This window comes from Octodon degus, unplaced genomic scaffold, assembly GCF_000260255.1.
Source record: "Octodon degus isolate 3935 unplaced genomic scaffold, OctDeg1.0 scaffold00009, whole genome shotgun sequence".
Taxonomy (NCBI): Eukaryota; Metazoa; Chordata; class Mammalia; order Rodentia; family Octodontidae; genus Octodon; species Octodon degus.
In genome coordinates this window covers 30,962,173-30,979,244 of record NW_004524585.1, presented here as the reverse complement: position 1 = coordinate 30,979,244, position 17,072 = coordinate 30,962,173, and the positions used below count along the sequence as shown (strand labels likewise).

General features: G+C 37.6%; 1 protein-coding gene across 1 annotated transcript in view; it reads right to left on the bottom strand.

The window, feature by feature from the left end:
• Positions 1-1,326: 1,326 nt before the first annotated feature.
• LOC111814390 (uncharacterized protein KIAA0825-like) overlaps positions 1,327-17,072 on the bottom strand; it is an 82,746-nt gene continuing 67,000 nt past the window's right edge. Inside the window, exons 8-11 of the mRNA XM_023707686.1 lie at positions 11,542-11,947; positions 7,391-7,550; positions 3,572-3,730; positions 1,327-1,425 (exon numbers count right to left, since the gene is read on the bottom strand). Coding sequence (XP_023563454.1) covers positions 1,327-1,425; positions 3,572-3,730; positions 7,391-7,550; positions 11,542-11,947 — 824 coding nt within the window. The remainder of the gene's footprint in view (positions 1,426-3,571; positions 3,731-7,390; positions 7,551-11,541; positions 11,948-17,072) is intronic.

Genomic DNA, 17,072 nt, shown 5'->3' with positions numbered 1-17,072 from the left:
GAAAACTACTTCTTATTATGAACTCGTTTCTAGACCGCACAACATTGTATACACATCAGAGGATCTGGCCTCTCCATCAAACCCACCTCTGAACTCCATGAACACCTTTGGCACAGGACAGGTGCACCTTAGAGGTATACTGTGCACAGAAGGGATACTTACCAGGGCACTGCTACCAAGTGGTGCGTTCGCTAGGCGTAAGCTGCTCTCCTTAATGAGGAAGCTTCTAGATTGTTCCACTTTGTCCATGATGAGTAAATGAGCTTAAGTCAGTGTTGATATACTAGGAATACGATTTTGGCTGCTTGTTTAAGCAACACTTTATTGGTGATAAAGCCACTCTTTTTTTTGCCCTCCATCTAGGAAATACCGAATTTTTTCTCTCATTTGTTATTTTCTTATACACACCCATATTTCTCAACGGTAATCTGACAATTCAACTATGATGTGAGTATTTCCTTTCAGGAAAAAAATGACATTCTGTTTTTGCAAAAAATCAGAAAATATACCATAGAGATCATATAGAAATAATTCCAATACTTTGTTATCAACAAATGGATGATCCATGACAATAAAAGGAATCACATATATCTGTACACCCACATATATTTGAAAATGTAACATTTGCTAAATTCACTTTTGAAAATTTGTTCCTTAGAGTGTTCACTGAAAACCAAATGTTACATTAAATACATGTTAATTGATCCAAAATAGAAGAAAAGAAGTGTACTTTGGTGCAAGATAATTCCCAAGCTATAATCCCATTATTATCTTGCTATATTTTGTGTGTGTGTGTGTGTGTGTGTGTGTGCGTGCATGTGCGCGCGCACGTGTGTGTGTATGTAAAGTAGTATGCAAGTGACAGTACAGCAATATAGTGCCAGGATAACTGGCTGGAAAGTAAAAAAGTCAATCATAACAGTTTTACTTATGTTTCCCCTGACTAGATGAGTTGATTTGGTTTGGCACTTTGTGTGCATTCATTAAATTGTTGTAAACAAAGGTATACTATGATGATATTCAAGTCAATCTCCTGTGGCATGTACAACAGTGAACTATTAAACACATAAAAAATTAAAAATTGAGATTAAGAGCAACTAATTTTATTTTGAGCCAAAGTTTGCAAATGTTCACTGTGGAAAAAAGAATTTAGGAAATCTACTCCTATTTTTAGCCATTTAAAAAAATGTGAGAGTGAAGAGAAGGAAAATAAAATATTGCTCTGCTGATAAAATACATTTTATCTTTTTCCAAAAATCACATACACACACAAAAGCATGCACACACACACACACACACACTAGAGCACAAAGATCCTCAGTCTTATCACCTGTTTTTGAGCAGTACGTTGAAGGTCATCTTATCCAGCCCCAGATAGTTTGGCAGCAACTTTGACCAATTCCAGTTCCATTTCACAATGGCTGACTGTTGATAAATGAGAAGACACTATTGTTAGTTATTAATCAGAGTTAATATGATTGGTAAATTAAAGCTCCAGCTGTGATAGACTAACTAAGGAGGGGGGGGGTCCTGAACAAGGACTTAGACAGATAACATCAATCATGTCCACAGAAGAAGGTTTTTATTCCAATAAGACAGCAATTAATTTATAAATCCATTTGGGGATGTAGTCATTACTTATAAAAATATAAATCAATTCCTTGAATCGTTATTCTCCCAAGTATTAATGGCATTTTCCTAACAAGTTTCTCTGAGAGGGTGACTCTTCAAAAAACAAATCACAATAATTGGTGACTTATTCACGTAACAACGTTTAGGGTTTTTTATTTTAAAGAGAATAATTAAAAAATAAAAATGATACAGAATTTCAAGACAATATGATAGGAAATTAACAATGGTTATTATATTGTATATTGTAATCTTCAAAGTGGTTGCCCAGATTATCAGCTATAGTGATATAAGATTGGTCAAACAATATAAATAGTAACTGTTCCTTTCAATGAACTAATAGAAATTAGTAGTATAATTATCTTAGCTATCATACAGATAGACAGATAGAATGATAGATTACTTTCTTCTTTTCTTCTTTCCTCTATCCCAATTATTTTTTTCTTTTTGAATAGTTTCTTTCCCCTTCACAACGTCTACTGTATCTTTTGGATCTTATTTATTCTTTCAGTTTCTTATACTAGGGAAATAATGTGATACTTTATAAACACCCTAAAGTTTGATGGAAAAAACAAACTTGGAAACCTTAAGACTCAACTTGTAAGACACAGCTTAATTAGTGTGATGATCTTAATGTTAACTTTTTTGCTTAAAAAATGTTTTAGTATGAGATTATTAGGACCTACAAGTATAAACAACCTGATTCTTTTTTCTCATTAATCGATAAGTTCATGACAGAGTCAGGAGAAGAATTACTGTGAAAAAAAATCTCATAATTTAGACCTCAATAAAACGTGTCATTTATTTAAATAAGAGAAAATTTAACATTTATAATAATTATTTGTGATTTAGAACAACCTAATATACAACTCAGGAAAGCAGCCAATAAACCTTAAACAAGGTTCGGTTTTTAAAAATAGTATTTTTGTACCTTAAAATTAAATAGTTTGTATAATAAGGGTCCAGGCTGATGTTTAAAATCCAACAAGAGCTTCCTGCTGTCACCTGCTGATTAATTGAGCTCTACCATCCTGTCATAGAGCAGGAGAATTCTGCCCTGCGTTGTCAGTATTGAAGGTTTTATTCTACTACAGTATTGATGAATGCAGGCGAGAGCTGTAACAGGCATGGTAAAAATATTATCGGCATGCCAAATTAGGCCATTGTTTTAATTCTTATTTTCATCAGAGCTCGAGGTCAAGTAATTCTTTTCTTCTGCCCTGCTAATTCAAATTGTCTGTCAAGAAGTTTCTGGGAACAGCCACCCAAAGAATGAACAAAGCAAAATCAAGTATAGATTTAAAATGCTTTGGTAGAAAGATGGTCTTTTTAATGTAATTACTCTACTACGTGGCTCAAACAGTGGTATAATTTGACATTTTTAAATGCACAGGATTTATCATATTGCCTTTATTTCAAATGCCCTGGCTTTAAGGTCGCTAGTGTGCTCATTGTAAATTTGGGACTGTGTCTGGGGTTGTAAATAACAAATTTATCTCGTGTCACTTAAAATGAAAGCTCACAATATATTTATAATTCACTTTAAGCTACCTTCTAATTTATCTGTTGCATCCATAAAGATTGCAAAATATTTTATTTAATGTGTTGAGAAATAAGGGGTGATAACAGAAGGAAAGAATCTTACAAAATTTTTCATTCTTTGGGTCTCTTGTAGACCCTGCCTCTGCTCATAGCAAACTAAACTGATCAAAGTTAGGTTGCATTGGTCAAATGTACAGATCAGTTTGACAAATAGAAAGAAGGTAAAATAACTTTTAGAAGCCTATTCATATAGACCATTTCATTAAACACAAGGATTTTTCTTTCCTGGGTCCCCCCACCAATATTATGAGCAAATATCAAAACTACAAAGGAATATTTTTCTTACTAGTGTTGAAAATCCACACATTAAAGTTAAATTTACCATTTCATTTCCACATACCTGATCTAGCATGTTTTCTCTAAAGCCCTCATACACATGGAAAGGGTTAAAGGCAGAAGGCTGATCTTCCACACTCCTTGAGGTCATCTTTAGAGGTCGGGTGGGTGATGGCTTTTCCTCCGAATCATTCATAGAAAACAGCTGTTGTCTTAAATATTCCTGAAAGGAAAAAAAGTAGAAGTCATGATGGGGCAAAGCACACATTGTCCTTAAAAGGAAATTGATCAAAATTGAAAAAGGATCCCTTTAGCACATTTGTACTGTTTGCCTTGGGAAGAATGCATTTTCAGAAGACACATAGCAGAGAACCAATCACCACTGTAATAAACTCATCAAAAATAGGTTTATTTAACATGTACAATGGATATAAAGACCGTTTGACACACTTCCCTGTTATGAATGAATGCTTGATATGTCAGAGTCTGGTTCACAAGCATTGTTTTATCACTGGCTCATGTGATACCATGTCTGTCACCAAAACTTAACTCAGGTACATGGTTGTGCACATTACAAGGGTCCTCATCCATTTATGAAGTGCAGCTTCTTCTACTTCCGGATAAGCAGACCACTAAGTATTCTCATATTTTATTGCAAGTAGTCTCATTCTAGACAAAATTATTTACAATACAAGCTCCTAAACTGTATTTCTACACTGTAAACTGAAAGATATCAAGGTTTGGTAGAAGCTCAAACTATGCTGTAACCACCCCCCAAAGTCAGTGCAGTCCCTGGGGATAAGAGGACAATCTATTGCATTGCAACTCATTTCCAGCCCATAAATAAACAGGGTCAATTTGTTTTTTAAATCTTTTTGAGACATGGTCTCATTATGCAGTTCAGGCTGGTCTCTGAGCTCACTTTGTAGCCCAGGCTGATCTTGAATTTGCAATGATCCTCCAACCTCAGCCTCCAGAGTGCTATGACTATAGGCATGTGTCACCATGGCCAGGCCAAAATTTTAAAGAACTCTTTTTGGAAGACAATATATTACAATGACTCTACCATCAACTGACAAATGCCCACTATTCATAAATAAGCCATTTAATAGGTAAAAATAGATGTTCTTCTACTTTTTAGTTGGTCACCATATAATTTTCTTTCCTTTAAAACTAGGATTTGGACAAAGTTCAGAATGTCAGAGCAGAATAGGACTTCAGAGATCATTTCGTGTGACTCGAAGTCTGGTCACAGATCCCAGAATCAGCCTTACCCTTAATATACAAAGTAACCACTACTGACTTTAAATTCTATAGCGTTTGGGAGAGGGACACACAGAAACTCTTACTAATATAATTAGATGATAAAGCCATCAGAAAAATAATTTCATTTGTAGATTTAGATTATTGAATTAAAATATTTTTCCATTATGATTTATAAAGCAAAATTTAAAAAAATAAAATACTATCTTCACTGAAAAAAATACATCTTTGTTCTGGCCAATAATTTTCTAAACTCATTTCCTTTTACATAAATATATTTTAATTTTTATTGTTTCCACAATTTAAAAAGTGTCCTATTGCAAACTATCAACAGAATGGTATTTTTCCTTTGTTAATCTCTCTGCTATGGAATGAGTCATTAGTGCTTCTTAAAAAAACAAGATTCTTCTGTGTGACATTGTTTTCCTCAGCTACAAAAAGTGCTGCTTCCTCAGAATATTTCCATCCTGTCTTGAATGCCTTCTCTACCTACACATATCGAAGCACAATATATTTCCCCATCAGGATTCCTGTCTTCCCTTCTGTGAATTGTTCCACCAGATTCGGGCGCTCACTAATGCCCACCAAGCCTCTCAGCAGGGCCTCTCTCATCTGTGCTCCTAGCCAGCACCTCACTTGTAATTGTCCTTTTTTTTTTAGACTTTTTTATTCATCTCAAAGATAAACTGTTAAACCATTTTTTCCTTATAATTTCTGTCTCCATCAGCGACACATCCATTCCTCCTCACCTAGGCCATTAATACTTCTAAGTCTATTATATCTTTGACTAGTATTTAGCAGCACATGTAAAGGTGGGGTGCTACTCATACGATGAGCAAGTACCACAGTCCACTGCACCTGTTGCAGCATACCAACGCCTCCAGGATAAAAGCAGCCGAAAGTATGACACTGGTCATGTCGTCAACCTTGCATTGTTAGTTTATCCCCCGTGTTTCTAACAGTCATCAGGCAAAAGTCTGCTGCTCACTTTGCTTTGTGTCATCTAACATTGTCCTGACCTTGCTGTGCATGCTTCAACCAGCAGAATAAACATGTAGATACTTAGCTCAATACCTAACTGACAGACACAAATTTAATAGTAAATATATTCTGGTGTGACAGAAGAAAACTCGTAACTGAGTATAACTGATCAAACTTTGGTGGCAGTGCAGTGAAGATGCCACAGCACTGTGGTTCACAGCCACTGCCACAGAGCTACATGAGTTCTAGGGGGAAAGAACGCAGAGGAGGACTGATGGCCAACAAAGACGCAACTTAACCTTCGATGATTTTGTTTATTGATGAAGCTGGGCTTTTCTCTCGGTTTGTCAGTCCACAAAAGCCATTCACAACCTCAGAAGTGATGCGACATCACTTTATGCAGGCCCTGTGGTTAACCGTACTGCAACTTCTCTTTCTCAATAGTCACCATAGCAACTCCGGCCCATCCAGGTGGCTACGTGGACATACTGTGAAGGAACATGACTCACAAGGGAGGTGCTACACCTGGCCACGGCCAAGACTTTCTTGGTTCCCCAAACAGAAATCTCATGTAAGCTGTGAGGGATCTTTAACAAGAGTGCTCAGGCCAAGTCCCTCTGCAGCAAGTACACATTGAGCCCTGTGCGGTAGAGACAGCGAAATTCCTCACATCAGCTTATCGCTGAATACAGCATGAAGTCACCTATTTACTGACTGTTGAGTAACTCCATGAAATCCGGCAATCGAGATTTACTTGAAATAACTCTCAGACCAGTAACGACAGATAAAACATGCATGTAACTGAGTTGTAAAATGCTATCACATACTTCACTTCACTCTTTGGAAACGTACGGCATTCTTAAACCCTGCATCATTGACCAAAAACTATATCCATATTATACAATTTTTACTATTCCAAAAATATATTTATGTGTTTGCAAACATAAACAGAATTATCGATGAAATATTCTAATTAACACCTATGATCAAAATGAAAATCTGATGAAATTAACAAATATAAATTAGTTGGAATAAATAACTGAGATAATCTGCTTATTTACATTTTTTGCTAGAACGGCCCAAGCCATTTAGGGTCAGGGGCTAAATAGAGCAGAGCGATGGACAGGCATAACAGCAGTTTTCACCAGTGTCTGTGCATTAATGAATTTCCCCTGCTTAATCTGGCTGATCTCCAATGTGGTTCGATATTCTTGTGAAGATTTTCATTACAAGGAATCTCCAACTTCACCAACATAAGAATAATGTCTTCAGGCAAATTGCTCTGTCTCTTTGGAAAATACTTCATTTCCACAATAGCAGATTTTAACATCAGCTTAATGGTCACAAACACACAATTCCCAAACTACACCTTATTCTCTACAATTCAGAACTGAACTGAATTTATGAGCCGTGTTATTGTTTAAATCATACAAATAAAACCTACATTGTTTCAGTGAAGCTTTCTCAGTACAAATGCAGAACAGCCGGGGCTGAATAGATTCTATTAATAATGCGATATTGAGTTAGGTATTGACTTTTAAGAAGTATTATCACCTCCCTGACTAACCCTTAGTTGCCAGCAGACGCTGCCTCAGGCCAGTACACACCTAATTGCTCGGTAAAAAGACTGTTTCCCTACCTCATTGAGCTGCATGATGTGATAAATTTGCCTCAGGTACTCGCTGCCACCTGGTTTGTGGCAGAGATCCAGGACCATCGTGTTGATTTTCTGCTCAGTCAGTTCAAGAGCAGTATCTCCTTCTTCTAAGACTGTGCTTTTCTCCATTGCCATAAATGCCCTAAGTACAAAGAAAGCACATACGTATTAGTGGTGAAGAACTGTAAAACCCTCAGAGAGCCTGAGCGCGCAGATTCGATGTACGTCTCCTATTCAAGCACCCATACTGACTTCACTCAGCTAGGTAAGCTGTCCCCAGCTCCTCTTGCTCCTAGAAACAGCAGCACGTTAGAATTAAGCACCTGAAAGCATTTTAAAAAATGGACTCATTTCTTTTAAAACATTTCTTTATTGCATTTATACTCCTATCTATAAAACATTTTCCCCATTACTGCCATTGTTGAAATTGCTATAATCATGGGGTTAAAAACAAAACATTTCTTTTTAAGAACATGTGAAAAATAATTTGTAATTTCTCTTTGAGGATAAAAAGTATCTGGTGCCAGAAATAGCTTTGGTACTCTGCCTTTTGTAGATTCCTCTTTACACCTGTCTTAGAGCACATTAAAGACTAATTAAAGCGTCAAAAGGGGGAACCTATGATGCTAAACACAGCCTGTACACCTTGTGGCAGGGTGCTAACTACTAGATATTTTAAATTGGCCTTTGACACTTGTTGCCTTTAAAAAAAATACATCCCTTCTACTCTTCTGTAATAGATACTTAGCAAAAGTCACTACCCCAGTCATTCTTGGAGTAAAAGAGCTTACCATCACCACCTCATGACTCCTGAAGATATAGTCCTGAAATATTTATTTTCAACTAATCATATGCCTATGCTAGGTTTTAAACATTTTTGCATGCTAATCATGGGTGAAATAAAAACTTTTAAATATCTCAGACTATACCATTATAAAAAAAAATTATCATTGTCATGGATACATATACACTCCGCACTAATTTTCTGGTCATGCTTGCTATTGGATCACGTTAGGCTTTACAATCAAGTATTCTTAGGAAAACGCATGCTTTCCCACTGTTTCCCAGATGACATGAAATTTACCGTGGTGTAATCAGCTGTATACTGCACTTCATTACTGAGATTTTGCCATGATTATAAAATTAGTTCTGCTAAGAGTCAGTGCCACTGACCTGAAGACTGAACCAAATGATACCCAGCTGCTGGACATTAACTCGGGTATTGCTTCCACATGTAGCTTCAAAACATCTTTCTCAAAAGTTAAGGTCATATACACCCTGCTAAACCTAATAATGATAAAGTAAATCTTACTTTTAGATATATTCACTAGCTTGACTAAATGTTTTTATAAAAACAATCTTGTTATAAGAACAAGTTTGCATGGATCTTTCTCAGGCTGTGTACAGGTTGCAAGAAAAATTGCTTGTCAGGCTTTGTAGAGGCTGACATTGAAAAAGTTGAGGCTCTCTGACAAAGGAGGATGTCGGTGTCAGCTCCTGAATTGTATCCTTTCCTGTCCATCACTGTGCAGGTGAAGCAAATGATTGGATTCAGTCAATGCCATGATTAATGAGTTCCTCTCTGGATTTGGGAGTGCCTATCAATCATGTCATTAGGGAGAATGTGCCCTGAAAGAGGCAGACCTTAGCCAAGGAATAACTGCATTAATCTTAATCTGTATATGCACCCAGCCAGCCACATCAGGGTCACCATGATGAAAAACAATAATCTTCAACTCGACAAATTACTTTGCAAAGACAGACATTTCTTTACTTTTTGGACTGCATGTTCTCCAGAATCTAAGTCCACTGTTTACAGCTTGTGAGTTACTCCAAAGTGAAGGTTATTTTAATGAATAGTAATGCTTTCAGGGCAGGATGGGGGACAGGCAATGCTTACAGCTACCACCTTTTCAACTGACTGCCGTTACTTTCACCATTTCCATAAAATCAAACAAATATGTATGCAAGGGGAAAAAATTAAGCTGAAGGATATCTTGCAATTCTGAAATAATCTTGAGAAATTAGGATGTGACTTACCTTAACAGAAAAACTATATTGGTATGTGTGCTGCCATGTATTATTTTTTTAAAAATCTATGGTAAAGCCTAAGTAACTGTCTACCTAATACAGACATAATTTGAAATACATTCTGCTTACATTGTAGAATTATGAATTAATGATCAATTCATGAGAACGTTTAGATGAAGAATTTCACATGTGTATCTTATAATGATTTGAAAACAAAGTTAAGAAGAAAAATTCCCATAGTGTCCAAAGTCTGTAAGAGACCTCTATCAAGGTGAGACTGAATTTAACTTTTTCAAATTCATGTACTAAACAACTTTAAGCCTGTATTTTTGTATTGTGTTGTCATTTGAAAAACTGAGAAAGACATAATATTATGCTAAGTAATCATTCAGAATCTTTGAAGACTGTGATTGGTTTTTTAAATTAGCAATTCTTTGGTTTTGGTATATGCTGTCCTAGTGAGCTAAGTTAAACTTTGACTCGGAGTAAATCACCTAACATTTAGCTAGACAATTTCATATTGTAGGAAATACTAGATTTGCTGCTGTTTATAAAACTTACGATCAGCTTCTAAAGAAAGAAATTTAACTTAGGGATTTCTGCATGGGGTCTGAGTTATATTACTCAGATGCTGCTTTAAATATTTCTTATGTGACAGACGACTGTTAACTCTAGAGTATATAAATTATCCTAAAATAAAGTAATTTAACTTTGTAACTGTAATGAAATCTCCTATTTTTAAAGTTTCTTTTATAACCACTGCTATGTAATGACATCCAGCCTTGATCTTTTAGTCATTAGATTAAAGCCTGTAAATTGGCATTGAATGCAAATATAAAGATTAAGGTCACTGTCAATGTTACTAAGCATTTGCCTGATTGCTGTTCTTGAAGTTAGTATTACAAGAGCAAGAAAATTATGATTACCTATTTTTCACCATACAGATTAATATGTGACCTTATAGATTAACAGAGACAAGAATAGAACTGTTAATACTAAGCAGTGAGTGCAATGTCCCTAGTTGAGTTCACAAATAATAAGTGCATATTGGTCTCGAAGAACTGATGCTAAGAACTTTGTGAACATTACAGAACTTTTCTATATGATTCCATCAGCTCGATATCAGTATTGAAGCTGAGGCTTTATGACATCGAATAACTTGCACAAGATGGTGATGCATTTACCAAAACTTGCATTTGCCCCTCTGAGGCGAAAGCCTGAGCTCTTTACCAATACCATCTATTAGCAAGAGTAACCATGTCTTAAGTGCCTCTTAGTTGTATCAGAAAGAAAGCTGTAGTAGTATCTGCTCGCAACCAAACACACTTGAAAAGCTTGGGGCCAGTGTGTGGGGGGGAGGTGTTTAAAGCAGTCTGACTTAGTAATCTGCACTCCAGCTGAATCAAAATTTCTTTATCAATGGCACACCATTCTAAACCTGAAGACTAATTTTAAGACAGGAGATTTCTATGTACATATTTAAATGCATGAGAGACCCTTAAAAATCTTTGTGATACCACAAATCACTTAGATCTTGATGATAGAACTATGAGAAGGCTGACATTTTCATACCGAAACAGCTGGGTATGTTTATAGCTTGAGTGTGATATGCCCCAGATGCCCTCTGGGATTCTTACATTACCAGATGAAAAATGTGTACCTTTTGACAATCAGGTACACAGCAAGCAATAAAAAGCCTTTTATATCCATTAATTCTTTCTTAATTTAATCTCCTTGCCTGCTCCATTTACAAAGTGCTCCAGGCTGTCCACTAGATACCTGTTTGCACACTGAGAAGGAGTGGGTTTAAATTCTCTTGGGTTTAACTACCACCCTTTTAATCAGAAACCTTAAGATGCTGGCTAAACAAGTATAGAGTTCTGTGGATCAGCCGGGTTCAAATTTTAAGAAGACAAGGGGTGTCTAACAGTCCCGTGTTAATGGGATACTTATGTCTTTTGTATATTCACTGAGGTTCCCATGACTTTAGCCAAATGACCACTGCTGCCCATCTGACAATATTTGGGGTTTTGTTGTGTAGTGGTAGTTTTGCTAGTGTGAAAGCATTTGATGGAGTCTAGTGTAAGAAAACATCACTTTACCATTCAATGCTCAGCTTTTTTGCTTTCAATAGTTGGCATTCAATCCAGTTGGGTTTTTGCTGCTCAATGCTCTGTATGACCTTCTGGGTCATTTGGTTAGGGCTACTTTGCTCTCCCACGATGCTTCCCAAACACACGCAAATTAAGCCAAGCTTCTCCTTACTCCATCTGTTGAGGGAGACACCTGTTAAAAGTTCCACAGTGTCTCCATCCTCCAATACTCGACATATAATTACAATCAAGTTCCAGGCAAGCAGGCCAGCTTTCTTCAGTGCAGCACAGTTTTCTGACATTTTTCTCTCAGAGAGAGAAAAGAAGTATTTAATTGAGGGAGGCAAACATGCAATCACCGTAGGTAACTTGCTGATTACAATAGATACTGCCTGAGCAGCCAGCCTGGTGGAGCCTGGGGAAGAAAAGACAGAAAAGGTATGATTAATATGAGCATTCGCATTCCATTGCTGCATGGTTTTGTGTTGTGTGGGGATGTCTAATTTTTGTGGAGAAAATTATTGAGCAAAGCGAGTGCTTTGACATCTTCCGACAGAGCTCTACCAGGGCCTCCTGCAATATTATCCCAAATTCCCTAAATCCCATACTTGATTATTTGTCTGCTTCCGTAAGTGAAGACTGGGGAATTTACCATTATAATTTATATTTCTACTTTTTAAGACCTCATCTTTGAAAGACCCTTTGCCCCCCTCATTAGCAAGTGCAAAGGGATTTCTGCTGGACCCTGGTGTAGCCTTTGAAACTTCTGAGGCCCCCTTCAATCTCTCGCCTCTCTCTTCAGAAGCCATTCCAGCTCTTCTTGGGATTGGTGCCTTTTCCTTTCACTTTTAGCCTACGTATCACCACCCCAGAGTCTTTGCTTCACCATCTTTCCCTCAGCGTTCCCTTCGTGGCTTCCTCATGCCCATCCCAGTCCCTGTCTAACTTGCGACAACATTTTGTTGCTTAATTAGCCATCATCTATCTGAGAAATTACCTCCTTTGTCTGTTCACTGTCACCTACTACTAGGATGGGCAGTTCTGTGTCTCCAACACACAGTACCTCATATGTAAGAGCTGTCCAGGAAATATTGTTAAATAAATAACTCAATAAACTAGTTCATGTTTACCTCTAAGAATCTCCCTTTCCTTTGTGTGTGTGTGTTCACCGCTATTTTCACTTTCTGCTAACACCTCTTAAGGAGGCATTTGCCTAACAGTCCTTGGTCCTTCTGCTGATTCTATGTGCATTCCCTGGCTTAGAGTTCTGCAGGATGTATCGATGCCCTTTTCTGGACTAGAATTTCTCACTTTTGGCACCATTGCCATTTTGTGCAGGACAATTCTCTGTTGTCTTGTGCATTGAGAGATACTTAGTAGCAGCTTTGGTCTCCACCCACTCTGTACCAGTGGCATCCCCCACCAAAACTGTCTTCAAGCATGGTCACATGCCGTGGGAGCAAAATGATTCCTGACTGAGAAAGTCTTTTAGATGATTCCAGAATCTTGTCTTGACCTTCATGTAGAGTTGCAGTCCTACTGTAGGGATGGCTAGGGAGGAGCAGGCAGTGTACATAGGGCATGACCTGGGTGGCAAGCATAATTGACATAGCTGCACACTTACTTATGACATGATGTACCAGAAGGTAGGTACACTGTAGGACTTCTGCATACTTTTTACTGTGTGCCCGTAGTTCCTGTGAACGTTGGCTCACCCCAGGAACTACATAGATTATGCTATGTGCCCAGTGGTCCTATGAACCTTGACTCAGTCCAGACACAAAGGCTGACCCTGGTTGTACCAACCAAAGCAAGAATTATTTTTAGAGTATCAGCTTACCCCTACAAACATGGGCATCAGGCTGAGAAACTTGCCTTGAGCTTTGCTCTGTCATGCTGCTCACCTGCCATATGGCAGCAACTCTCCATGTTATCAGGAAAACTTCTGCCTTCCTTCGTTATCTGAGTTTTTTATTCTGTGCCAGAGAGATGTTCAGTTCCAAGTCAGCCTGCCTCCAGCTCTGCATTGGGAAGCTGAGGTTCCCTTCACTAGGGTGCCCCAGGCCCCCAGACCTCTGGCTGATATAACACTACAAATCCACCTCTGTGGCCCATTCCACTTCTCTGTTCTGCAGTAGTCAACTCAGTGCAACCACTTATCATTGTCTACCTTCTAAATTAGCTTATCCTCTGTTTTCTCTCTCTCTCTCCTCTTCCTTTTCTTTCTCTCCCCCTCCTTTTTTCCCTCTTCCTTCCTATTAAATGTCCTATTGATCTTTCATATGATCAACCAATGATCAACACTGATAAATCCTCTTGCTCCCTTCTGCTGGCCACACTGTTTTTCTCTGCTGAGAACCAATCCCAGCTGCTAACCTAGTCCAAGCACTTCCTTATAAATGGTACTTGGACAATCTAAGCACTCTCTTAACTTACCTCCATGAACCAGGCTGTGTCTAGCCCCTCCCCTGAACTGCAAGAACAAATGAATATACTATTCTCTCAATTTTATTTTCTCAGGCTGGGGAGATAGCTCTGTGGTCTAAACACCTGCCTGGCAAGTGCAAGAACATGGGTTCGATCCCCAGTATCACATGTTGTGCTGGCCCAGGGACCCCAGGTGCACCATGTTGGCCACCTAATCCATGTTTGGTAGTGCGCGCCTGTAATCTTAGTGCTGGGAAGGCTAAGACAGGAGGATCACTATGAGCCTAAGCTGCGTAGCAAGACCCTATATCAAGTAAATAAATGATTTTTATTTATTTTCAAATTTCTCAGCTACCATTATTTTCACTGCTTTTCCCTGGGAGAAAAGCCTCCAGAATCTCTTTCAAAACTGTCCACTGCCAGCCCCAGCCTGTTCCTATGAACCTTCTCTTGGAGACTTACACACGCTTTTAGGCTTGTCCACTGTTCAGCTTCTGAATGTGTTGTTCCTCTATCTTAATGGTTCATCTACATACTTTACCTCTTCAAGCACCTCTCCCCTCTTAGGAATTTATTTGAATGTATTATCCATATGACCACCTTGGTAATCAGGCCCATAATGGCCCATGTTGTGTCATCTTTTGTGTTATCAACTCTATTATTTATATCACATTGTCATTTACGTTTTTGTGAGTTGTCTTTATGACTAGACTGAAAGCTCCTCAAGGGAATAGGCAAAAGAAAATTTGCCTTCAGTATCCCACAGATTCCAACATTGCCCTCCTCATATATTGCTGGGATATGTATGTGAAAGCATCTAGTTTAGGATGCATGGTTAAAAGAATAGTTCTTTGACAAATGCATTCTTTCTATTCAGATGAATATGTTTAAAATATAGATAAAAGCAAATTCAGATACTCCCTTTTCTTTGTGTGCTTAAAATATTTTAAGTATCTTGTTCTTCATGTGTTTCTATTTCATACTCATTATTCTACTGTCAGTTATTTGACTTAAAATGTTGTCTCTTGTATTTTCTCTATTCTAAAGAGAGCTTAGGCACAGAGACTGAGTAAACATTTGACTATCTAAGTAGATATCTGCAAGAGATTACCAATTCTCTTTACACCTGAACTTCTGCTGATATTTTATAAACTCTGAGGACACCAGGTACCAAATCCCCAACTACTTCATTAAAGTTTAAGGCAAATTCCATCCAGGACCTTCAGACTGATGACAAATGAATAAATCTATCCTACTAATCACAGGGGCTGTGAAGCTATGATGATGTTAACGGCACACCAGGGAGAGATCTTTTAACACTGTCACACACTCATTTTCTTGTCTTTATTTAAATAAGTTGACTGTCTAAGCTATCTATATGTAATACGTGCTAACCCAATTTCAGAGCTGATAAATTGTGAAGAAGATGTTAGGATGAATAAAATATGGTACTTGTACTTCTGTATTTATCATACCTCCTTTCACACAGAAGCACTACTTTAATATCATACTTGTAAATTATAAAATATACAAAAAGGGGTATACAGAAAACAAAGGAAAGTATCAATAACAACTTGGTGACTGATGATACTGTGGTTTAATATGCTTTTTTGTGTTTAAAATCTGGGCTTAACACTACACAAAGGTCAGGTTCAAGTTCAGTTTGCTCCAGTATTCTGTTTTAATAACGCTCACTGGTGAAAAAGCCACAACATCAGCATACAGATCCACATGAATGACACCATGTGCTAGCAGTTGTGCTAGCAAAACCACACCATTTGATTTTTCAGACTTATCCACTTAATAGGCAAAGCTTTTGTTAAATTTGGCTAATAAATATCCATTAACTGTGATGCTGATCAGCTTTTCTTGAAAATAAATTGAAAAACATTTCAGTTTTCAATTTTAAGAAAAAAATTCAAGGATCAATGAAGCTTTCCACTGTAATACTTTAAAACACATTTTTAAATTCTACATCTGAGTTTAGTGCACAGCTATGATATTTTTATAGGGATTACTGGTCCTTGTAAATCTCATACATTTAAAAAATCATTTAAATAATTAACTTGTTTATTTATTTATTTGGTACAGGGTCTTGCCATGCAGCTCGGCCTCTTAGTGATCCTCCTGTCTCAGCTTCTCCAGTGTTGGAATTACAGTTGTGCGCCACCATGCCTGGTTTTGGGGCCACTTCTGGGGCAAGCATGGCATGTGGTACTGAGCATCAAACTCGGGTCCCTGAGCTTGCCAGGCAGATGCTTAGACCACTGAGCTACCTCCCCAGCCCACATTTAAGTTTAATACAGTAAACTTCATCAATGGCTTCCCATAGCACTTTGTGCCTTTCTGTTCTTAACTTCCTGTCAATAATGTGCAAGTGAACAATGGCCTGGGTGCATTTTTCTCCTGCCCTCCAGCAGCCATTGTTGCAGGGAGAGCAAATATACCCGTGATTTTCTCCTCAAGTGTTCTTTTCCATTGGAAAAATAATTTACTGTTTAGAAAACATCTTCCTAAGTATGTCTTTCATATAATTTTTGTCCAAGAAACAAAATAAAACCAGCTCTTTATGCACATGCGCATAGTAGAACAAATAACAGCTGAGCTTTTTCAGAGCCAAATGAACTTTCACCCAACTGTATTACAAAGCTATCCGGTGTAATATATGTTTTTATTTATTTATTTTTGATCTTCAATGTCTTCTAGGTAATAGCATTAGCTAGCAAAGAAATTTAAAAACTTACCCTAACACCATAATGTTTTTCACTTTTTGTCCTTTTCACTGTGTCAAGGACACATATCCATTTAAGGCAGTAGCTATCTGTCACTTCTCAAAAGTTAGACTTCTCAGGGTAAGGACATCTTTAAATATATATCATTGCTTAGGCAAATTTTGCAAAGAACTTTATTATGTACTAATTTACTTAAAACACCCAAGAGAAGCTCCAAGGTCTGTCTTTATGTTCTGCCTTAGTTTTGAAATCTTTTGCTAATCAAAGTGACTTCAGACCACCTGTAGCTGCTGGCGTCTACAGCTGGAGCTCAGCTGGGAGGATTTCCCCTTACATAATAGTCATGAGAGGCCGTATTTCATGTACTTCTCCCACGTTTTT